The following is a 25,526-nucleotide window of genomic DNA, read 5'->3' as shown; positions in this document are numbered from 1 at the left end:
AAAATCATCTATATTAAATTGAGAACAAATATTATTGTTGAATCATCCCCAAGCATTAACCACATTTTCTGCAGAATCATTCTACATTTACCTCATAACTAACTGCATGCATTTTGTTTAGATGGTCATTAGGTTTTTGCACAATTTAGAATAACGTAAAATATATATGGAAAGAGGTGATGTGGAAGGATTTGTAGTTTCAACACTGATGCTGCAAAAAGCAAAAAAAAAAAAAAAGAAAAATATTAGACTTTAATTTTCCAGCAAATATGAGGAACGACTTATTCCTACATTTCCAGGACTTTCCAAATGTATATCAGCCACTTGTTTTACAATAAAAAGGAAAGAAAAATATATTTGATTTATAATATTTATTTATAAACATACAGTAATGAAATAATAAATGCCATTGCATTTAAACATCAAATGAAACTATATTCCGAATAGTGTTCAAGGTGAATATTAGACAATAAATACAGTACAGATGCAAAAAGGTTTCCATTCCCCTACTGTTCTGTTAAAACCCTCTGGGAGAGGAGCTCCGACTCAGAGATCCTGCTATAAAAGACTCGTCTTTGATTTACTCATCAGCTAAATGAGGATTAAAAAATAAAAATACAACAGTTGGAAAATAATCCTAAAATACTGCAGATCAGAAAAAGTGAGAGATGACCCCGGAGGTGAAGCCTGTTCAGCACAAGGAAGTTTAGGCTGCTTTACTTTCATACAGCAAATCATTTGGTTTTACGCTTAAACATGCATTTTTTTCCAACACACCCACAACATATAACCAAGCTCTTAGCAAGAGTCCTAAATGTGCAGCTGGCAGGACAGGTCTTTAGTTTTAAACCAACCAAACATTGCACAGGTGCAGCTGCTGCTGGTATGTCTTCATATTACCTCTGCTGATGATGGATGTTTCAGATACAACAGATGTTTATGTTTATGCTTTTTCAGGCGCAAAAATGAACTATACAGCTGAGAAATGACCAAAATAAGCCTGATTCTTACACATCAAATATCACAAACATTCAAAATGAAACCCATATTTGCCCTGCGGTACGGAGAACACACAGCATATTGTGTAACAAAGGTTTTTTCCTTTGTCATTCGCCATTACAGCTTAAAGGGCAATCAGAGGGAGATGATGAAATTGAATATGTTTGTATGAAAATAAACAGCAGTGATTAAGCGGCTAACGGAGGGATGGAGTTTGCTTTTCTGCACTTTCCCACTTTAAATTTGACCAAATCACTTGTCACGAAATGAAAATAGTGCAGAAATAAGACACCATACATCTGGTGCTTTGCTTCCTGCATCATTTCCCGTTCCTAAGGCACATTAAACTGTTGGCTTTACAACCAGACAGACTGCATAAGGAACAATCTGCTGCAACCAAATAGCTCACAACTCGCACTATTGCCTTTAAAATGAGCCCAAATTGCTCTATAGCTTTATATTAGAACTTAATCACATTCTTTACGGAAACAACAGCTTTTATATGACAGTCAAGGGTGAAAAAATATTTACTTTTGTATATTTTATGTTTCTAAATGGTTTCTAAAGGTTTGTTCATAGCTTCATTGTAATTTTGAAATTTACCATGTAAATTCAAATATTATTTACCTGAAGGGAAAAATAGTGTTTATACCTTGAGAAGGATACAGAATGAACCTGATCTCATTTTCTGCCCTCCGACTTAGATTCTTATCCTTTGGAACAACATCAATCTTTAATCTGAAACAGATTGCATCATATTTTTGTGATTTTTTTCCAGTATGAAAAGCGGTCACATTTTTCTCAGTGTGTTCAATGTGGGTTCTTTCCAATATGGCTGCCGCCTTAAAACAAACTCGCTGCATGATGAAGCATGTTTTACGGAAAGACGAGGACAAATTGAATCCAGAATTCACTCATGTACCAGATGACATGAACACAGAGAATATATGTTCTTGTTTTAAACATTCAACAGTTGCCAGATGTCTATTTGGCCCATATGATGCATCTTCGGTGGTCACAGAGCTGCAGAGGAAGCATACATCCCAACAGGCCGCGCAGGACGTGATTGGAGGATAATCAGGTTAAAATGAGAATGAGGCTTTCTTCTGTAAACCTTGTGCTTTTCACTCGAGCGTCACAACGTGGTCGGCTGTCCGGCCGCTTCAGAGAAAAGACAAAAGAAAAGAAACCAACTATTTTAACGAGCAGAAGTTTTTATAAAAGGAATAAAAATGTTAATTTTCCAACAAAAGGTTTTGATTTAATTTTGTCATCTCCTTTCAGGCTTTCTTCTGATGCTTCACCGAGTCTGACTTGCGTTTATTAAAGGGATACTGAGGAGATTTTTTTAATAAAACACTCGTGTCTCACCAGGTTCACAGCATTTAAGTTTTAGAGAATGTCCTGATTTAAAAGTTTTAGAGAGAAACAGAATCAGTTTCCTTTAAAACACTAAATCTATGAACCAGAATTAACATATACACACCAGTTCACAGTGTGTATCCTTTTATTAAGCTTTAACAGAACTTTTAATTTGGGAACCCATATCAGGGCCATAGGCCATGAAGACGGTTAATTTGAATAATATTTTAGGTGGATAAGTAGAAACTGCAGAGTTAAAGGAAAAAAAAAAAAAAACAATAGAAGGAGATAGAAAGAATGTTTGGAAACTTACAGCGGGAACGAATGTAACATTGGTTGCAGTTGAGGAGTCCGTTTCTGATCCGGACGTCTGTCCCCGTGGTTGTGTCACCGAGCTGTCCTTTACACACCCCACACTAACAAAGAGACAGGCGAGGAGAAGACAACAAATATAGTTTATTCATTTATTAATACATTAAGATAAAAACAGTCCATCTCAGTTCTGGAAAACATTAAACTTTCATCTACTGTAGCTCTGGCTGCACCTTGTCCTGCTGGAAGGTGAACCTCCAACACAGTTTCAAGTCTTTTCCAGCTTCTGACAGGTTTTCCTAAAACAACTCTTTACCGTTCAACCCAGATATTTACATTTCTTCACAAAATGGCTGCACTTATACTGAGATTCAAGTCAAATCTGTTTACTACTAAAATGACTCAATTTCATTGACTGTAAAAGCTCGCCACACTATTAGGAAGGTACTGGTTGTCTCACTAAAAGTACACTAATGTTTGAAGTAGAAATGTGACAAAATGTGAAAAAGTTTAGAGTATATGAATAATGTTGTAAGACACTGTGCAGAAACCTTATCTAAATCAACTTCTTTAACTCTATTCATTTGATATTCAGGCTTTTGCTAGTAGAAAACAGAGACGTCTGAATCTGTTACAGTGAATAAACCTTGTGGAGACGAAGAGCAGCTTGTGGACCAACCAACCTTAAAGCAGTGGATGTGGAAGTAGAGGCTGAGAGTCTCTATGATCATGGCTGCTCCCTTCCCCAGAGGCTGACTACAGCTGGAGCACAGCTTCTTCCCACTGACAGACCTACAAAAGGCAGAAGAGACGCAGTTAAGATTTTCTTCAAACCAGCATCCAGAAAAAGAGTCAGTTTGTTCTATTCACTGCCCAAATCCTTTACCTGTGATTAAATTACCACCATTATCCTTCCTTTTCCTAATCTGTGTGCATTTTTTCAATTGAAACCTCATTAAAGCCTAGAAATTCAAACAGATTTGAAAGCTAGAATTTCTCCTGCTATGTTTATGAATCTCCTCAAAATAAACAAAATATTACAGTCATTTTCTTGACATTATTGTTTCAAGTGGGGGAAGAAAAAAAAAAAGAAACTTCTCCTGGACTCAACTGTTCACTGTCTATTTAAAATTCCAGGCAGACTGCAGGGTTGCTGCTGCAGTGCTACATGGCATGAGATGGGTGGAGGAAAGTAAAGGTGGGGTGGGGAGGAAAGCAGAAAATGACAATGCAGAATTGAGCAGCGCCCATCCTCCTGGTCTTGGTGGGCTTTCTGTGCTGCAGTACCTGTTGGGCGGTGGGGGAAATGTGTCTGGTGCTGATGAACATGCTGCCAGGGGCTTTGATGAGCTTCTTACATTATTATCAGTGGGGCTGCACCTGGAAATGGACAGCAACATGCAACATGATGATGGCTCCCAGAAACAGCAACATGATTGGACGACACAGACGGACCACAACCAATCCAAACCACAGACACAAAAAACAGCTTTGGAAGATTCAACGGCACATTTTCGTTTAAATACAACATTTTTTATGTTTTTATAAAACTTGACTTGTCTAAAAATGTTTTCTAAACACTTTCATGACATGCAATGAGTTATTTGTGTGAAGGAGATTCATGGAGTGAAATACAGGCAACAGATGCCACCTGCTGGCCGTTTTTGGTTGCAACACTGGCTCCTTTAAATCAAAAAGGAGGCAATTTCTTAAAACGGAAACAATGTTTATGAAAAATGGAAATGAATGATTAATAAAACTGAATCAAGCTCTTTATTTCTTCTCTCTCTCAAACATTTACACACCTTCGTTCTCCTGCAGGCCGGCTGGTTCTGGTGCTGTCAGGTCCTGTTTGCTTCTTGGGTGGAGTTGAACATTTGGGGGATGTAGGAGGAAGCTTTTGGCCGTTGTGAACACTGTGAGCAAGTCTCTCTGTCTGACTGCTGTTCTGGCTCACCAAGCTGACAGAGGAAGAAAAAAAACAGAAACTTTGATCAAAGAGCCTCATCTCTATTTATGTTCCTCGTCCAAAATAATGTCAAAATCTGGACTTTATGACACAAATAGAATGAATTGGCTCCTAATATTTAGGAAAAAATCTTGAATGTTTTGACTTAAACATGTTTTGAATACAAAGAAAATTCAGATTAAAACGCATTAATCTTCTTGCTAATAAAAATAAAAGCATCTCCATATAAACAAATTCATGGAAAACTTTTAAGACTTAGGAGTGCATGAGTGAAGTAAATAACGACAAATTAACATCAAAGGTCAATTGGAGCAACTCGCTGAGCAAAACCATCAAATTATGACCAGACAGCCGTCTGAGCCACACTGTTGGCTACTTTGAGTCTCGGCTCACCAACCTTCTGCCGGTCTTCATGCTGTCGTCAGCAGTGCTGATGTCACTGGTTCTGTCATTTTCTTTCCTTTTCCACTCTGCACTCTCTGTGCTTCCTCTCTGAATCATAAAACAGCGGATATTTGACCAGGTAAAGTAACTTCTGAGAGTTTATTTCCATACATTTCAATCACTAAACTAGAATAGTTTTAATAGTTTTAGCTCTGGTGCTTAATGTACCATTTTAACTATCTGCAGCATAATCTTGCATTCTTTATCACAAACCAAGACAAAGAAATACATAATTATATAATAGAAGGAAAATGATACATGGTTCTCAAATCTCAAAAGTGTGGCATGCATTTTTATTCAGCGCCTTTGAGTCAATCTGTTGTAGAACCACTTTGTCCTACAATGACATCTGCAAGTCCACTGAGGTAAATCACCTCTTCCTTTTATTTCAGTCATGTGCTACTTTGTGTTAGTCTGTAACAAATTCATAATAAAATACTTTAAGTTTTGCAGTTTTAACTGAAAGAAATAAAAAGTATGTGTACAGATCACATCACAACATGGGACAAACAAAACAGAAAATCCATAAAACATAATGAATAAGTCCCTCACAGACTGCCTCTCCAGTAGCTCCTGTTTTCGTTCCCAATCTGCCAGCGAACGCACAATCGTGTCCTGTGGCTCGGAGGTGGAGGAGAGCCCCCCTCGGCTGGGGGAGGGCAGGGCTGAGGAGCGGGGCGTCAGAGGCATCACAGTCTCCTCCAGTATCCGACGCTCCTGTTGGGAAGGAGAAAATCCCAAACCAAACACTAACATAAACACAGTAGGTTGGTTTATAGATCTGAAATGGCCACACAAACATACAGTTTGTATGCTGTAACATGTGTAACAGCTAATGCATGTGTAAGCACACAAACACACACATGTATGCACACACACCTCCTCATGATACTTCCTCTCCTCCTCTGCCACCTCCCTCTGTGCTTTTTCCCACTCCTCCTTCAGTTTCTCCTGCTCACGCTGGTACTTCTCCTGTCACCATGGCAACAGACACATGACATACAGCAGAGAGCCAAGGTATAGTGAAAAACTGAACTTTGCGCAGGTGGATGTTTGGGCCGAAAAACAGAAAAGATGTGCACAGCTGGCTGGCACAGCCTTCACTTTTAAAAATGTTTCATTTTTAGTTTTCTAAAACTACTGATTGTCTAACCATAAAATAAGGAAATGAATACGACAAAAAAAAAAAAGCTTTAAGCCTGCATTTTTATTTTCTTCACGTAGACATGTGCCTGTTAAGCATCAAATGAAAGATCAAAAAGCAGCAAAAGCCCAGCAGAAAACAGACAATACCAAAGCATGCAGAAGCTGATAAGCACAAAGTTCCTTCACAATTGTCTTTTGAAAACTTGCTTTCTATTTTTCATAATTTTAGACAAAATTGCCAGAAAAGACAAATCATTTTCCTGTTATGCAAATGTGTGCAGGAACCCCAGAGAGTTAGAGGAATTATCGACATTTATAATGGAGTAAGACTGGAGCACAAAGACGAAACAGTGAGGAGGTGGGGAGCACACTGATGTGTCCTCACAAACAACCAGAAAGGAGTGTAATCTGTTTTTAAGACACCGGTGAACACTGTCAGTAACAGACCTCACTCCTTTAAATGTCTAAACATGTGCAGACTACAGATGCCCATTGGCTGAGGAGGGAGAGAGGGACCGGGGCAGCAACAACAGCAGCCACGTTGGACAAACACTCCGCCTTTGTGTTTGCATGAGATGGAGACGGTGATGGAAGAGACCAAAGCACTTCTTCCACTGTGCAAGCTCGCCATCTAGTGGTTCAAGTGAGCATAGGAGCGTTGAGATTTGCTTAATAAAAATATGTCAGGGAGGAAAAAGCAATGAAGTGCAGTTAGTCCTTCTGTGACTGTGCATTAGATGAGTACTGTGATAAATAAACCATCCCAGACAAAAAGATGCTCTAAACAACTGGTTAAATGACTTCTGAGTGGATTCTGTGGGTTTGCCCAAACAAAGTCTGATGAAACTAAACTCACTCTGTTGGTCTGATTCCAGTTATCTAAATTTAATAACTGGGAGAGTTAGATCTAATATTCTCTCATTTACTTTGTATTTGCTTATTTTTCTTCTTTTTTTACTCAAACTGTAAGATACTGAAACTCTACACATTTCCAGACGGGACAGAAAACCTGAGATAAACACTTCCTGCATCTCAGACTCACTGTTGGTGCTATGCTCTGTCTACCAAACTCCATGACAAACAAAGTCTGGCCTTGCACACTCATGCGCCATGCTTTTCCCTGCGTGGTTGCCATGTACCTGCAGCATGCGCTCCTGCTCTTGCTGCCACCTTTCCTGACGCTTTCGCTCCTCATCCGGGTCCCAAGACCAGCGGTCTCCCCGCCTGGCCTTGGCCAACACCGGGACTGACACCTGATAGGCCCACATACGTATACACACAGGTCAACATGCACAGACACACGACAGATACATGCACACATCGATGTCACACATAACCCATTCACAGACCCCGATGTACACACACACATCCACCACAGAAAAAAAGAAAGGAGAAGGGAGGAGACAGAAATATTTGGTCTACCACAACAGCACTACTCCATTGCTAGCCAAAGGACGCCTACTAAGGAGAGAGAAGACAGAGAAAGAGAGCTGGAGGTGAATAAAAAAGGAAAAAGCAGACTCGGCCATCAACTGCAGCATCCTCATCTGGCATGCTACATCAACAGCTCTGAGTGAGCTTCAGTAATTAGCTCAGTACCATTCAGTGCGACAACAACCAAAGGCTAAGCTAAAAATGAGCAAAAAATGGGCATGATCTAAAAAAAAGAAAAGAAAAAAAAAGAAAATGTTGACATTTGCATCACTGTATAGTATGATGGGGCTGCTTTGTTTATGGAAAATTAAGTAAAAGTTTTACGTAGGTTTAGATTTTTGGAGAAGGTTTATCATCTGCTTGACTGTTTATAACTGTTTGTAGTTTGAATCAAAGGTAGAACCAAAATGTTTGATGAAACCACACAAGTTCAACACAGAGGCTGCAGAAACAAACAGCGCAAACATGGGAATAAAAATACCTGATAACATTTAACCATTCACTTCATATACACATGAAGTATTTATAAACAACTTTTTTACCAAAAAAATGTGACGCAGCCAATTTCAAATGTTAAAGATGGTCTTTTCTACATAAAGAAGCCTAATCAAAAGACTAATAATCTTCCAAATCTCTGCACTAGTGTAGCTGCATTAGTCAAATCACTGTTTCTACTAAAACTGCAGCGTTCGGATATCTAGCACAAAGTATCAGGCCTGAAGAGAAGCAATGTGAGAGCTCAGCAAACCAGTTACTCACATTTTCATGTCGATCTTTCTCTGCAGCTTCTGGAAACAAAAGGAACAAATAAAGAAAGTCAATATTCTCGATACAAAGTGATGAGACAGATGTTTACAAAACATCATATTGGGGTGAAAAACAAAAAGATTATGAAAGCAATACATGACTTTTATTAGACTATACATTATGTAATATTGTTTATGTTATGCTTGTTCGTAACCCCAAAATATTTGGATCAGAGCCTAAAAATAAATTCATTTTTAAACCAAAGGAATGCGCCTACACAAAATATAGTTATTATTATTATTCAAAACATCAGATGCCATCCAGGAATTTTATGGGACATGGCTATGGAAAGCAAGAGGGTTATGGAAGATGGCAGATATTTTTTTCTTGCTGAAGGACCCAGTAATTACCACTTAATCTAATTATTCTATGAAAATGAAAGACGTTTCTAAATTTTGCAGTTTGAGAATATTCTTCTGCAATTAAAAATTACATGAATTCAATGTTTTCTTGTCAGGATGAGGTTTGCACGAATTCAGCACTCAGACTTGAACCTGTATGTAGTTCAATGTAGGTGTGATCATACTGTTAAAGCTTATTTAATACAAGTCAGATGCTGCTGGTTTTTGTGGAGAACCCAGTAATAAACACTGGTTTATTACTGTTTTGCTGTCAAAAGCTGGTTATCAGCTGATCAGTCTGATCAACTAGAAGGACACTCAGTAATATGCAAAAGCAGTTCAAACAGAAAGCTTCAAAATGCCTCACTAAGTAAAAGGATGAGGGAAAAGTGTACAGCAGAATGTCAGCGCGGTAAGGAGACCTCCACCAACACAGAGGTTTACCTGGCGGGGCGAAGAACTCCCAGCGTGACTTAGGGTTGCTGGAGGACTGCGGGGACCTGACACTGATTTCAAACTCTACAGCAAAATGATAAAAATACGTGGATGGAAGAAAAACAGGGAATGTGGGAGAGAAGGAAAACAGGGAAGGAAATAATGAGGGATAGGATAGATGTGAAAATCAGGAGCTGAAGCAGACAACCTGAGACTTTAAGTCAAACCGGGGAAAAGTTCTGTATTTTTACTTATATGGTAGATTTAGTAGAACTTTAGTTAGTAATAAATATACTCTTGGTATTAGGATGTATGTTTATTTTTTTTATATATATTTTAGTTGGCTAAAAACAGTTATCTGAATGTTTTGTTTTTAAAAGGCTTTAAAGTGTCCTATTGCTATGGATTAAAATCTGTATACAATTAAGAAGTGACTACAATAGCTTATGATCAGTCATTTTATCTCATGTAAGCAGAAAAAGGGAAGTGGTGAAAAGCTAAAAGAAAAGCAGCGAACAAAACTGACATGATAATCAAACTTAGAATATAAGGAGGGATGGAAAAGAAGCTGCTGACTATGTTTGGACTTCAGGACATGAATTCACCTGATGACGTTTCCCTCAGAGGGTTATGTCCGAGCGATCCGGGTGCAGCCGGACTCGGTGCCGTCTCCACTCCCTGAAAAGACTCCTGACAAGAGGAAACTCTTACCTACAAGCTGGTTTACAATGGTTGGATGACTTCTGGTATAATGGCTGCTGAATTTCTCTTACCGTTGATGTCGGGTCGTTTGGTGTGTTTACCTCACTTGGGAGAATCTGCAGTACGTTCCCTGTGAACTGTTCAGTCTTCTCCAATTTAGCTTCTGGAGGACAATACAAACTAAATTCTAGAAATCATAGTTTTACACACAAAGAAAAATGGCCTATAAACAGGAAGCATGCTAATTATGGCCTCAGTATTTCAGTGTGTTGCTAAGACCTGCAGGTGGCGCTTTGTGAGCTGCAGTAGTTGACTTTTCTTCCTGTTGAGCAGCAGCTTTCTGGCCTCCTGTCTCCACAAAGCTGTCCTCTGGCTGCTTTAGCTCCTGTAATGGTCACAGATGGTTTACTGTCTGGATGAAAGACTGAGTCAGCAGACTGACATTCCTGTAGTGAAGAAGGAAATTGTTGCTGTCTAGAGTTCCAACCAAAACAGTCAGACGCCAGGAATTATTGGGCAAAGTTCCAGGGATGGAACAAGAAAATTAAAGAAATGTAATAGTTATAATAATAACCTCTGGTCTCAAATTAAAAGCATGTCTTTGCAGGAATGTTGTGAGATTTAAAGTGTTTTGTACCAACAGGGCCTGTTTCCATAGAAACTGAACTGATGCAGCACATTTGAGGTTACAAAGGCTCACTGGATTCAACAAGTCAAACTTTCCACCACAGCAAGTTGTTTGACATAACTTAGCTGCCTGCCAATGCTTTCAAAGTAACCTTATTATTTGGTGTATAAATCATAAACATCCTGAATCTGACCTCCGGAAGAGAAGTGGGCCGAGTGGGAGTGGGTGAACCCTCAGAGACTGAGGCTGCCTCCATGCTGCTCTGTCTGCCACTGGTTTTTGTTGACACAGGTCTTCCTCTTTCGGGGGAGGCGGGTGGACTGCGAGCGGGTGAGGCGTCTGATGGGGGGGCATCTGGAGACGCCTGGAACAGAGGAGGGGAGTCCCTTTCTTTGCTCTCCGACTTCATGGAACTGGGATCGTTTCTGATGTCGCCGTTTACTCGTAGCAAACTGTCCGCCTGCATTGCAACAGCACAGAGTTAGCAATAATTCCTACTTATTATGACCATAAACTGTATTGGCTGTGAGGAATCAGATTTGATTTTACTTACTAGTACCTTGCAAATATTTTCCTACTCTTTGGTCTTTTTGTTAGATTTTGTCACATGACAACCACAAACAACCATGTATTTTATTGGGATTTTATGCACCAAAATTAAGTGGAAGGAAAATCATACATTGTTTTAAAAATTGTTTACAAATAAAAATCTGAAAAGTGAGATGCGTTTTTATTTCAGTCACTACTTCACACAGTCACCCTTCGCAGGATGAAGACATGAATAAACTTTGATGTTAACTGTTTTTACAGCCTCTAAATGTTTTTCTTCCATGATTGGCCTTTATTTACCTCCACCAGGGTTACCATGGGGCTCCTGGCTGCTTCTCAGGTAGAGAACCATGTCTCTGAAGAATTCATAGATTGCATCTACTAAGATTAAATCACACGCAGGTGGAATCCATTTGCAAATAGCCGTCTTCTCATCATAGTGGGTCAAACTGGATTTGAATTAGAGTCGACAGAGTAAAGAGGGTTTTACTCACTTTTAAGATTTCTACTTGTGAAAAGTTTTTACAGCTTTCCTTCTATTTCACAATTAACAGTCACAGAATGTTTTTAAGTCACATAAAATCCCAATTAAACAGGTTTAAGTTTGTGATTTTAAAAAAGGCAGAATCTGAAAAAGTTAAAGGACTGATGCATTTTTAGCACTGTATTTTTCTGTTGGCTGAATTTTCACAGCTAAAAATCATCAATTTATGACAAATAAAAAATGTAAATAATTAAAGTCTAAAATCCCTCATTCCTTCTCATTATGAACCTCGCTTCTGTTAGTCATTAGCTGTTCATCTGCTGAAAACACCCTGCTGGCCTCTGCTACAAAGAAGCACTAATATATGTGTGAGGAGCTCCCAGTGAGCGGTAACTTAAGACACGGTGCCGGAGCCGGCTGAATGCAGCCTCTCAGTTGGCCCCCTCTTCCTCCACCTCCTCATCCCTGTCCTTACAGCCTGTGTGGGCACTCATTGTCCGCCGGGAGCCCACTTCACATTGAGAGGGGTCCTACTTGTCAACTTCTTAAGTCAACAGGGAACAGAGGGCTCCATTCAAGATGGGACTCCCGACAAGAAATTCCAGAAAAAGTGCCCTGCTGCATTTGGATCTGGTAATACCTTGCATCTCCCTTTACACCACTCCACAACGCAAGAGCTCATTTTAAATATTCCTTTTGCTCATTTTTTGCCAGAAGAAAGGGAAATGGATCCCTTTAAGGGTGAAATTGGAACATTACATGCTTCTAAACTCAGGGGAGGTTTTTGGTTTTCATACACACCAGTCACTCATCACAATGACAGTTCTGTGACATTATGATGTAAATGTTAAGAGATCTCCAAAGGGAAGAAAAGCAACAACACTTCCAGAATACAGTGGATCATCTAAAGTTTACCCACTAATGAGAAAATGGCAGATTTTTTTTATGATGCAAAATAATCATCAACTAATATAGCAGTTGATTAAACGTTAACAAAAAGGCTTAAACAACAACACACTCAGAAGTAATTTAGCCAAGACTTTACAAAAAATACACACATTTTACATTTATGATAAAAACAAAAACACAGTTCTGTGTAAAGATGCTCTGCCCAGAACTCCACAAGTGGTAGTTTGAGCTTCACCTGGTTCAAATTTAGCAAAACACATCAAATTAACTGAGCTATCCAATTATTAATCAGTTATTCCAAACAATAATCACCAGATCAGCCTTACACTGTGTTGATGCTTGAACACTCGATCACATGTTGAATAAATATGTATTTATTCACATATTTATTCAACATGTGAATAAATACTTCATATGTTGTAGAAGTATTTATTTATTTTTGCTGCAGATGCATCTTCTGCTACACATAATCAGCCTTTTATTAAAGGAAGGTTGTTATTGCATTTTTGCCATAAAGTGTTTGTTTTTTTTTATTAAAAAAAGGAATGGAAATATTTTTACTTGCATAAAGTAATTCTAATATACAGAAAAGACTAATCGGATAAAAAAAAAGTTGGCACATTCTGCAGCCTTAACATTTAACCACTTAATTTTCAGAATAATTGATAGAATAGTCAATTATCATTCATTGCAGTCTTATTATGAAACATTTGTTCTGTACAATTCAGCTGGAATACAAACAAACCTGTTAACACTTTCAGGACTTTTTTTTCATTCCAAAAAATATTTAGCTGAAGTGAGCAGGAGCTATTACACATTAGTTGTGAACAAAAATTTGAAATTATAAATCATAGCCTCAGTTTTTACCTCACAAACACCTATTAATATAGTGTGTAGACTTTTAAAGCCAAATTCACCCTGATCATAGTTCTCCTAATTGAATATTTTTTCAGAGCTTTATCATCATCATTATAAAAATAATTTAGACAAGTTTAAGAGAGGGCAAGATGAATAGTCTGAAAGCAGTAGTTAATTTTTTTTAAAGGTTCATTTAAATGTAACCTTAAACATGTATGCAACTCACATATCCTGTCTCACCTTGCTATTCCATTTTTCATCAGCCGACAGTCGGGGCTGGAAATAAGGCTTTGGTGTCAGCAAAGGCACCGGTTTGGGTGACAGGGCCCGGGTGGACGGTGGTTCAGAAGAGCGGGAGCGGATCTGAGGCCGCTGGTGTGAGCTCGAGTCTTTGGGAAACTCTTCAATCTGCGCCTCCAGCGTGGACGTAAACCGTGGCGCCGGCGCAGATTGCTGCCGCAGGTACCTCAGTGGCCCTTCGGACGGCTCGTCGAAAGGGTCCGGAGTTGTGGGGGAGGAGGAGAGCGAGAGGGAGAAGGGCGAGGTGGGAAAGGAGGGGTCGGCCGACACGCTGCGGTCCAGAAGCTTGGGCAGCTGCAGGCGCTCCAGGATGGCCTCGCTGATGGAGAAACGCTGGGCGTAGCGCTGGAGGATGGCCGACGCCTCCTCTGAAGTTCTGGCTTTCCGGTACGCCTCCCGCAGCTCCTCCTCACGCCGCTCCCTGACAACAGGCAGACATTTTCAAGCTGATTGAAATAAATTTGTCAAAAAACAAACGTCTTTCATTTTACTATCTTCATTTTCTTTACTTGCTATGACCAGCATTAAAGCTGCAGTATGTAACTTTTAAACAAATACTATATTATTTTACATATTTATTAAAACTGTCATTATGTTGTAACAGTTCGGTATGTGACAAATGTTCAATGTAAAAAAAAAAAGTTCATCTGCCTTCTCCCAGTGCCAACTAGAAAGAAACAGGAGACGGGTCTTAGCGCTGTCAATCACCCTCCGTGTAGTGGAGGCTGCAGTTTCTTCCTGATAACAGAATCTGTCGTGAATGCTAAGGCAAGTCAGCATGGTCACTGATGACGGCGGTTTTCCTATAAAGGTAGGCTGTTCCTCAGCCATTAGCACACTGAGCAGTGAGTACATGAGAATGATTGACAACGCCAAGACCCTCCTCTTAGCTCCGATTGGTTGTTTTGTTTGGGAGCAGTGCATTTCTTCAGACAACAATTCAGGGAGGAGGTGATAGATTTATTTTCACAGATTATCTGTCTCATATTATACTTTAACTACATAGTGATGGTTTTAACAAATATGTGACTTTTTTTTAAGTAAAGTTATAAACTGCAGCTTTAAGCCCTTTGACAGTTAATATCTTCATTTATGTTGGTTTTTAGGTGATGGCCTTAAGTCAGATTCACCTGAATGTGTGAAGCCCATATTTCAGTACATGAAAGGTTTTTTCCATATGGATGTGTTGATCACTTTGGTAACTGATTTTGCCAGATAAAGTGTTCAATGTGTTGTGGACGTCACCTACTTGTCCTCCACAATTTCTCTGTAGGTTTTGATGCTTTTTCTTCTTTGAGAGATGCAGCTGTCTCCTGACATCAGTTGCTCCATCATTTTCCTCTCCTCCTCCTTTTTGATCAGATCCTGAGAGACACTCCTCCTCCTACTTTTCCATCGGGCCAGGTCCTGACAGGCACAAAAATAAAAAAGAAATACAGATCAGATGCAACATGCCCAGCAGCTTGAAGGAACAAATATTTCTGCAAACTTGCAGACAAAATAGTGAATAGAGAGGAGACTAATGCATTTACTTCCTGCCAGTGATTCTCGTCTTCTTTTATTCTGTTGTACTGGTTGTGCATCAGTTCATGACGAATGTGACTGTGTGGCTGCAGGATGGCCTCGTTTTCACCACGCATGTCGATCATACTCAAACTCCTAAGTGAGAAGGTAAAACAGAGATGATGCATAATGGAGGAACATGGCTTCAGTATTGTGTAATGTTATGGTTTTATTCAGAAACCAATGAACAGTTGCAGAATTCAGTTTTTTTTAGCTTCATCTGGAAATTTTGAAGTGTTTTTTCACATTATTTTCTATTCAAATCTACAATGTTACCTCATATCTGCCTTTGCGACCCCCAAAACAGGAGCAGCCAAAGTAAAGCAAAGCCAGCCTTCTTTTATAGAACCAAACATTTGTGCTCATTCTTTAACTCATAGCAAAAAGTTGTAGTTTTATAAACTTTCATCTTAAAATAACTTTTCTGAAACCAGCAGCAGAAGGCAAGACATGCAATTGGCTGAAGCACAAGGGATGAGCCAAGTCTGTTCCAAAGCAAAACATGGATCCCAGGCCACAACAGAATGCATATGGTCATTTTTAATCACAGCAAAGCATTTTTACTCTCCAGACTGATTTAGTCCAAAGAGTAAACTTACAGTTTGAAGTTACGATTTGTGATTGAAGTGAAACAATCTGAAGGAACCTAAACTTTACTGACTCTACAAGTTTAGTTCTACTTCAATCAAACAAGCTAAATTATTGTCACCATAATGGTACAGGTTTTTGTCTTTTTGTCTCCATTTTTAAACAGTTAAACTCTGTTTAACAGTAACTCTTTTCTCAGACACAATGTTGCATTTTAACTAGTTTATACAACCCCTTAACCCTCACCCCCGGAAAATGCAATGGAAAAACGGCACATAGGCGTCCAGCTGCATGTTAAGGGGATAATAAACATTAAGAGCTGTTGATTATAGGAAAACAATTTTTGTAATGCTGCATCACAATTCTGCTTAATATACCTCTAAATATCATGATTAATTTTTTCAGTCCAGGTAAGGGTACAAACTTTTGCACAGTCTAGTAATCTAGACCTTTTTATGATAGAATGACAGTCGGGAAAATTTAATTACAATGAATAAATATGTACAAAAATAAGAATCTGTGTTTGATGAGGGATCCAGAGTTATTTTCCCAATAACATCTGGAAGAATGTGTGGAAAGAGTTAAAGTACAATCTGTAAGACTCCAAATGCATGAAGAAAAGGAAGAAAAAAGAAAAAAACACCTCACACAAAACAAAAATCCAATTCTGGCAATAAATGAGAAATGGAATGAGCCACAAACTGGAAACTTTCGAATGTTGAAAATGCAACTTACTGTGGATCATCTGACAAATTATCAGAGTGACTGAAAACACAGTGAGCATGAAAAGACAACACAATGACCAATGAACACAACACTGAAGAAATAAATATTTTCTCATGCAAATATACGGAAAATTAAATGTCTGAGTGTTAAATGACAACAGATGGTAATATTTCAGTTTAAGAAAAAGGAGGATTATATAATGGTTTGTTTGATAAATTATCTTATATTAAAAATATAAACCAAACACAAGAGGGCAGTGTTATTCAACATACAAATAGAATTGCAGCACTGCAAAGCAAAACAAAAAGAGCAAGAAGAAAAGGTGCATTTCGCAAAGAGAAGCTAACTAAGGAAAGCTCATGCGTCTTTAATCATCACGAGCAGCTGAAAAGTTCCTCTCAGTGACCACTTATGAACTCGAGTATAACCATAAAGTTTCTCTCTTCTCTTTCTTCAATGCAGCTGCTGCTGATATGTTGGAGTGGTGTGAAAGAAAGCGTGGCTTGTGGTCAGGGGAAACTAAATTTAGAGCGTAATCTCAAAACCAAACCCAGATTGTTTTCTGCAGCGTCTGTTTACCACATGGTGCAATCCAGAAAAACATCAATCTACCAAAAGATTTTGGTAGGATATCTACCTGGAATATGTCTCAAAATAGTTCCATGCTTATCAATGTGCAAGAAATAAATCAAACAATTTCTTCCCCAATTGGATGCCCTCAAAAAAATAAAAAGGCAGCATCTTTGTTCGCTCCTTTAAGCAAAAAAAATCAAGAAAATTTTAATTTATTTTCATGCATTGCTCGAACATTTAATCATTTAGAACAGCATTTCTAATCCTGGTTTATGTAGATAATATCATGCACTATTTAGGTCATCATCCAGTCAAAGCAGTGCACACCGAGGTCAACATCATGCTGATAGAGATTGCACTCCAGGATCATCGTTCTGACAGATCCCTCAGGTAAAAGGCAAATCAAGGAGTTGGAGCCAAAAGCATCAAAGTTTGATAAAATGACTCGGCTCACGTTGCTGGAAGACTATGGCCCAAACAAGATTTCTCTTCCTTTGCTTCTTCCCCGTCACTCTTTCCCTTCAATCCGCCTGCATCGGTTGCTCCTGCAGCAGCTAAAGTGGTTGCCATGGCAGTGGGCACAGGAAGGAACTCAGAGGAAGCATATTTGGATGAGGTCAGCATTCGACAGGCCCGTTTATCATCTCCATCTGCACCTGCACATCCCGGATCCTCCTGGTCTGTTGCGGTCGGATGTTTCCCAGCACGGCTGGTAGCGCTGGGTGACAGGGCCGCCAAGTACTGGAAGAGTTCCTCTGAGCACGAGCGAGCTGGAATACTGCAGAAAGCAAAGCAAACTGAACCGCTTGGCTGCCTTGTATCTCCCTATATAATCAGACAACATTCCTCTGGAGCAGCCTGAATGTGGAACGGTTGTGAGGTCATAAATCAGAGGAGACGCGGCATGCTAACAGATCTGTTTAGAGCAGCTGGGTGCAAAAACAGCCAAACCCAAAAACGCTTCAAGTCTTTTTATTGTTTTGCCACTGCTTCGTGATCAGCTGCTTTGCTGGTAGATTTTACTGGACTGTAAACTACAGCGTGCAGAGAGAAAGTGGCCAGCTGCTGACAGGGAGAAGAATGGCCTTCAGTCCCAATATGCTCGGGGTCAGGGACGGAAGAGGACCTCATTTCCTCACATCCTGAGGCCAGGTCCACATGTGCAGACTGTTTTTGAGTATGTTTTGATACGTGTACACATGCAGGACAGTTTTGCATGTATGGCCCGTTGTTTAAAACGTGCACACGCGTTTCTTTGATGGTAGTTTTAATGAAGTGATTAAAATTAATCTCCTGGAATGTACACGGAAAATATTTTCTCTTGATTCTTGAAAATGTTATTACCAACACTTGCCCTAAAAACACATTTACATCCACTCCAAACCTTTTCACACTTTGCAACATTGCAGCCCCTCCTGAGTCAATACGGTAAGAACACTGTTGGCTACTGTTACATATATTTTGGGATTTGTCTCTACCACCTTATAGGATATCTACAACCTGAAATTTCAGCTCAGTCTTCCTCTTAAAATAACTCTAGCACCAAAAGATTGGATGGAAAACATCCGTGAACTTCAATTGTCAAGTCTTGCTACTGATTCTGAACGGGATAAATGTATAGACTTTGACTAGGCCATTCCAATGTAGATCTGGCTACATGTTTTAAGTGGAAGGAAATCCCGTGCCTTGAATGTCCTGTGTTTAACTCTATTTGTCTTCCCAATGATCGTGAACAGCTGAATTGTTACTGATAAAGATTTCTTACAGGATGATGCTGCCACCATGTGTCCGCTGCATTTGTACTGAAATGAAATCACAATTCCTAAAGCAATATTGCTATGGATGATATTTATGGATGTCAGAGTTCATATGAATAGCTCACTTTTCTGATTTGTGTTTTTTAAAAGAAAAAAGAAAAATAAATTATGCAAAATTATCCTTACTTTTGACAATTATGCACTACTTTGTGTTGGTCAAATATGTAAAATACCTAAAAAAATGCATTAAAAATTGTGATTGTAAAAAGGCAAAGTGTGAAAAAGTTCAAGTAATATGAAACCATTTTCAATTCATCTACTTTTGGCAAAACTATGAGTGACAAGAAAAGAAAGCAACAAAAATTAAATGAAGGCTTTAAATCTGCTGTGAAACTAAACATGTGATGTTCAAATGTAAATATCTATGCTAAGAGCCTCATGTAGGAGCTTTGTATAAAATCCTTAAAACCTGCAGGGCCTTTGGAAAACACACATTCTTAAAATATTGAGAATCAACCAAAGCCATAACATCTGTGCCAAACTGACGAAAACAAAAGGGAAAATGGGGGATGTGACTCACAATAACAAACCAACAGGACTGAATGAAATGTTGAACTTTCTAGAAAAAAAATACAAAAACACAGGATAAGGCTGGATTATAATATAACCTAAGGCTTAAAATTTAATTTTCAAGAAATAAATACTGCCAATCCTAGAACAAGCAAGAAATGATGAGAACTGAACTAAAAACCACATTGAGCCTTGAATTGATAAGGCTCCTCTTGTTCCTTAAAACTTGAAGTATAATTTACGGCCTCTGGGTGGCCAGCTAGGTGCACACTTAATCTGGTTCAATAAAGGAAAGGCAGTTCAGGACGGTGTGTCCTAACCAGCTTTAAAAGTGCTCAGAGCCTTGTTAGCTTACAGTTAAGCTGTAGAAAAGGAGCGATGGTGTAAAATCTGATCTGATAATTACAGTGCCAAAGTGTAAAAAGGTCGGATTAAAGCACCAGCTGTAAAGTTGGAAGTGTTTTCTAAGGATGAGAACCACTCATTGTTATGTTTATGAATAATGTTGAACATCATTTCAGAAAATGTGGCATCTGCTGACAATTAAAATGAATGGAGGAGAGATATTCAGATGGAAAGAAACTGAGACGGTTAAGACGATACTCAGCTGAAATAAACAGTTGCTTGAACCAAAATCTTTCACATGGTGGAATGGATAATTCTCCGAACAGAACCAAATTTTCGGAGAGAACTGAGAGACTGTATAAGACTATTTATTTCTCAGAAAATATTAGAAACAACAACTCAATAAGAGATTTATAGGGAACACTTATTTGAATCCTGTTTAGTAAAGGGAAGTTGGACATGGAATTTGACCTTTGCTCAGAGTTGACCTTCAGCTGAGTGATGGTGTCTCTGGGAGGCTCGCTGCTTCTCCTTATTCCCACAGCATGGATATTAAAGCAAGGTGAGAAGACCTTCAGCTTTTCCTCCTTCTCCTCCTCTTCACCTTTACTCTCGCTCTTCTGAATCTGTGACTCGATGATTGGGGAGGGAGAAGGGCTGAGGGACTCTCCAAGTGGGAGTACTAAAACAGGGACTCCATTTGTACTGTTACACCATTAACCCCACACAGAGGAAAAACCAGGAGCACATAATCAGGTTGGAGGAAAATTGGTGACATGGGGAGGATTATGGTATGATGATCACAACATGTGAAAGCACACATGAAAAATTAAAGGCAGCAAAAGACAAGAGGAGGTAAAACATGAAAGGAAAAATTATTTAATGCACAGTTTTGAGACCACACAATTTGATTAAAAAGAACAAAACAAAAAAAAACATTTTAGCAGCAAACAATGAGTGATGATGGAAACCAGAACAACGTGGAAGACTAATTATAAAACCGAGAGGCTTTGAATTAATTATCTGTAATTCACATCTTAATAAAACTAAAGTGATAGATGTAAGTTCAGTCAACCTCTGAAGTGGTAGCACATACAGACATTATAGTTAGTAAAGAGAAAAATGTGAAAGAATTTAGTGAGCAAGCAGAAATGTAAAACTTGTGATGAAAAGTATGAACATTGCTCTCGCTGGCGTTAACATGCCATACCAATATATATCCAATAAGCCCTTCAGAGGTGAGCAGCATGGTTCAATGAGGGCCAATGAAAACACACATCTGGCCTCCATCAGCCACTCCCGTCAGAACAATATGAGACGGAGAAAAATAATCAGCGGCTAAAAAGTTTCATACCAGAAATGTGCACATTGACACACGGTGTCCGATCCAAATCTAAGACCAAAGTTTTACTCCTGTTTATTTTAGCTCCAACTACTCCAACTCATATTTTGATGATTTATATTTATAAGTGCACCACATTAAATTAAAATAATTAAACTAAACAAACAAGAGTATCAATGAAAGTGATATTTTTCATCTGTTTATTTTAACCTTTTCTTTTCATCATTTTGTGACTCACCTGCAGGGCCTGCCTCCCCCTACAGGTGATGTAGCGGTACTCCAGCTCTTGTGACCTCCCTCCTCCTTTTCGTTCTTCTTCTTGCGAAGTGGTGCCGGCACGTATCCACTCTGGTTGCTCCTGTTGGGGAGGTACTGGTTGAAAGGCATGGCGGTGCGCAGCTCAGTGACTGATGTCCGCCGCGCCAACATGTCGTCCTTGTGGAGGTCCGGCATCTTCCTGTTAGGGGTGCCGTCGGACTCTGAGTCACTGCCGCGGCCTAAGGTGAGCCAAAGAGGTGCAAAAATATTTTTATTAGTGTTATATAATGATAATCTCTCTTATTGTGAAAAATACTGGTCATTCTACTTCATTTATCTTCACTCAGAAAGTAGCTGTTCACTGCTGAATCAGGATTTAATCTAATTTTCGGAGACTAGCAAATGAAAAGATTTTTATTTTCACGGAACGGAAGAGAAGTAAAGGTGAGGGACATATTTCTTTCAGTTTGGAGAACTTTTTTTCATGCCTCAGCAGACATCAGACTGAAAGGCTGATGATTCAGCAGAGTTACAAAACGCCTGAAGGCTGATTCCCATTATCCTTATGCAATGAAGAGCTGGAAACTATAATTACAAGGAAATTAATGGAAAAAATGCATTACTGAATCAGATATTTAAATTAATAACAGATTGCCTTCATCATCATTGTTATTTTGCAGTATAATTTTAACAGTTAACCTGTTTAAAGCACCTTGTAAAAGACTTCATATCCTATGAACTTGTTCACATTTTGTCGTGTTACATTAAAACATTTACTAGTCAGCTTGTCAGAACTAATGTTAATAAAAATCTTTGAAGGGTGGAAGGTCACGTCCCAGCAGACCAAACTTTACAGCCAGAGCTGCGATGAAACGGTTCAAATGAAATAATATGTGTTGGAATGGACCAGTCCAAGTCCATACCCAAATTCAGATGAGAATCTAAAGCAAGACTTGATTTTTTCTTTTTTCTGACCTAATCTTTTTAGCCTGGTAAAAAAGGCAAGTATTTCTAACCATTTCTATTCTGTAGATAAGAGTAGATACTAGACCCCCAAAATCATCTTAGCTATAGATTCCAAGGGGTTTTTAATTAGTGCAACTAAATAAAATAATTCATTTTTTTTTCTGATTTTTTTTTTTACAAAACCAAACAAAAAATAATCAACCAATGCTACTTTATGTTAGTCTATCACAAAAAATAGACTAACTGTAATATGATTAAAACATCATATTCAGACTTTTCTTGATACATACTTTTTATCTATATAATTTAATTCAGATAGAGTAATGCATTTCTAGGTCTTGTTTAATTTAGGTATCTTGTAAACGGTCATTGATGAGGATAACTGGGAGCAGAGCGAAGGGGGGAAAAACAAAGGTATGAAATTATTTTAAGACACTTGTAATTGATGAGCCTCATGGCAGATGTCTGAAAACCATTTCTTTAAATCTACAGATTATAGTCTTCAGTTCCTAAACGTCATGAGCCTTACAGCAATCTTACCGTGTTATAAAATACAATGCATTCCATCCACTGAGCATCAATCAAACCCAAACAGGCTGATGGGTTGCGTTTATGAAACAAAGACAGTAACATAAATCATTACTAAATTAACATTGTACAGCTTACGACATTTTAGCCTAGAGTATGCAAGATTTTACTCTGGATGCCAATTTGTCTCCATTTCACAGTTTAAACCCACTTCAGGGTCTTTAATGTTGTTCTCAACACCTGGCTCTGCAGAAGTGCACTGCTCACGGACTTTCCCTAATGTGTGGGGTAAATTCCTCCACAATATGTCCTAATTCAATCCTCTAATAATACACAGAGGAGAGGAATGAAAATCACGTTCTTTGAAACAGTCACATGTCTAATTCCAGTAATTTACTCCTGGCATACCAGTAGGTTCCTCTTTGATTTGTTCATTTATTTTGAAAACCTCTCCAGTAAATTAGTAGTGTAAAATGGATACCGGTGGATCAGCTGAGACAAACTTGTGCCACTGTCTCTTCACTTGTAGCGCTCCTGTGCTCAGACTGTGAGCTGTGACTCGGTGTAAACATTTCCTAACTATAAACACAAAACTTTCAATCAGATTTGAATCATAAAACAGTCCTTCATTTCTGATCAGAAACATATGGAAGCAGCCATGTCTGTTAGCGGAAATAAACGTCACATTACAGTTGTGAAAAGTTCTGGTCTGAAACAGATGAAGCTCCAACCAAAAAGCCCTGGAGATATCCACACTTCCAACTGTGAAGGATTTGGTTATGACTTTTAACCCATCAATAGGAAACATGAGTGTCCCTTTCATCCATGTAAATCCATCTTTAAGGAGCAACATATGTTTTCATGGGATGATGTGCTCTCTGCAGATGTGGTAACACTGAGGCTTGAGGGAAAATGTTTCATGTGTCAGTGCTATACTGTACCAGATTACAAACATCATCTACAAACTCCCACAAAAGAGTAGAGGGGTGCAGTGTGTTAAATACAGCAACTGAAATGATGGAAAGTCCACAAGTAAAGAGTTATAGAACTTTCCACAGCTAAGACCGATGATGTGGAATGAATTGATTCCAGTTATTCACTTTGAGCTGCTATTATATGGGTTATAATGGCAGCCGAAAATTGGTACTATCCGTTTCCTGTTATGTAACACGTAATAAACTGACCATTTTAGTAAGAGTGAAAAACTCTGTATTCAGAAATATGCACAAATATAAAATACAATGTAACCAGGGATCAAATCTTTTCTGAAATACCCGTTTTTCAGATTTTAAATATTTGTTCAGAGGATAAGGTTTAATTGCTTAACTGAATCGATTTTCTATGATCAATATGAGGGAATTAGCTAAAACTGTATTATGCGAGCTCCCCAAAGGCAGCCTCATGTATCAGAGTTGTATCAACATCCAAAGTTGGCAGAGACAAAACCATGTTGCCAATATTGAATTTCATTCAAAGGATGAATTAAACTCTTCCATCTGTCCCCTGGTTACTCAGGGTGAAGTCAATTTTCATTGATGAAAAAAGCAAGAACTTTGTCTGAAGGTCACGGCAGGAAAACCTGGCACGTTTGTATGGATGTTGGTAAATGGATGCATTTGTTCACAGTGTGAGTCAAGATTTCATGCATTTGGGTGATCACAGATATAAGCTTCTCTTTGTTGTTTTTTTTGTATTCAATCACATCTACATTTTTGAAGATTTGTGTTTTAATGAACATACATTTTTTGATAAAATACACCCAGCAATACCTATTACACAGCTCTAACTAGGTAAAGTAATGCCATATAGTTTTTCAGGGATAAATTCTGCTTCCCTGTACTTCATCACCTATTACAAAGTTTTTAAACTCTGGTGTTAAAGAATATGAATACAAGATGCTTGACAGAATAACAAATCACCTTGAGCTTCATGCTCAGAGAAATTGATTAGAAGAAACTGTTGCAGTAAGATCTGTTAGATAAATCTTCAGGGCAGTTTGGGTTTACTGCAGCAACCTAACAGGATGAAAACATGATCTCTCAGACTGATTAAGGATTTCTGTTTGTCATTTTTTTGCCTTTAAATTTGTGAGACTACAAACCTCCTATTTTTTTTTTTTATTTGATGGAGACCGTGTGTATTTTTATTTATTTTTTTAGTTAAACTTATCAACAAGTAAGGCAGATTTAGAGAACTACAGTCTGATAGCTCTTCCCAGAAGGAGAAACAAACAGGACGCTAAGTGTTGCTCTGAATTGTCTCTCATGCAATTTGGCAATAGAAATAACATCATGACGACTACTGCAGGCTTTTATAAGCTGCTGTTAAACTTTAAAAGGCACTACTTAAACAGTGTAGCAGTGAACAGCAGTTAGCTGCAGCAGATGGTTAAGTTTGGCATCATAAAAACCTGAAGAACTTTCCAACACATTTTGTAATTTCAGCAAAAACAATAAAAACTGCTTTGACGTTTGGGTTGCTACGTGCTACATATACAAGTATTTGCCCCCTTATATATTTTTGCTTTTTGCCCCAGAAGAGGAGATGAGGAAGACTTGGCTCCTGCAGTAGTGCCCAGACAGATTCCACTATGAATATTAAAACATTTTAGGGTATATTTTGAGTCTAAAA

The 25,526-nt window shown here is 38.6% G+C and overlaps 1 protein-coding gene across 8 annotated transcripts in view; it reads right to left on the bottom strand.

The window, feature by feature from the left end:
- Window positions 1-352: 352 nt before the first annotated feature.
- LOC103137307 (LIM and calponin homology domains-containing protein 1) overlaps window positions 353-25,526 on the bottom strand; it is an 80,115-nt gene continuing 54,941 nt past the window's right edge. For 2 of the 8 annotated variants that reach the window (XM_016670915.1, XM_016670921.1), the window contains 20 exons: window positions 21,382-21,640; window positions 20,273-20,506; window positions 15,212-15,338; window positions 14,929-15,086; window positions 13,620-14,100; window positions 10,773-11,039; window positions 10,231-10,336; window positions 10,023-10,114; window positions 9,855-9,939; window positions 9,259-9,333; window positions 8,426-8,454; window positions 7,372-7,485; window positions 5,966-6,058; window positions 5,639-5,803; window positions 5,040-5,134; window positions 4,479-4,634; window positions 3,961-4,053; window positions 3,357-3,465; window positions 2,675-2,777; window positions 353-2,160 (listed from right to left, as the gene is read on the bottom strand). In XM_016670915.1, the coding sequence (XP_016526401.1) occupies window positions 2,135-2,160; window positions 2,675-2,777; window positions 3,357-3,465; window positions 3,961-4,053; window positions 4,479-4,634; window positions 5,040-5,134; window positions 5,639-5,803; window positions 5,966-6,058; window positions 7,372-7,485; window positions 8,426-8,454; window positions 9,259-9,333; window positions 9,855-9,939; window positions 10,023-10,114; window positions 10,231-10,336; window positions 10,773-11,039; window positions 13,620-14,100; window positions 14,929-15,086; window positions 15,212-15,338; window positions 20,273-20,506; window positions 21,382-21,640 (2,867 nt within the window). In that variant the 3' untranslated portion in view covers window positions 353-2,134. The remainder of the gene's footprint in view (window positions 2,161-2,674; window positions 2,778-3,356; window positions 3,466-3,960; window positions 4,054-4,478; window positions 4,635-5,039; window positions 5,135-5,638; window positions 5,804-5,965; window positions 6,059-7,371; window positions 7,486-8,425; window positions 8,455-9,258; window positions 9,334-9,854; window positions 9,940-10,022; window positions 10,115-10,230; window positions 10,337-10,772; window positions 11,040-13,619; window positions 14,101-14,928; window positions 15,087-15,211; window positions 15,339-20,272; window positions 20,507-21,381; window positions 21,641-25,526) is intronic. The other 6 variants (XM_016670916.1, XM_016670917.1, XM_016670918.1 and 3 more) reach the window with 6 other exon arrangements.

This window comes from Poecilia formosa, unplaced genomic scaffold (assembly GCF_000485575.1).
Source record: "Poecilia formosa unplaced genomic scaffold, Poecilia_formosa-5.1.2 Scaffold39, whole genome shotgun sequence".
Classification (NCBI taxonomy): domain Eukaryota; kingdom Metazoa; phylum Chordata; class Actinopteri; order Cyprinodontiformes; family Poeciliidae; genus Poecilia; species Poecilia formosa.
The sequence above is the reverse complement of the archived record's forward strand: the minus strand, read 5'-3'. Positions and strand labels throughout refer to the sequence as shown.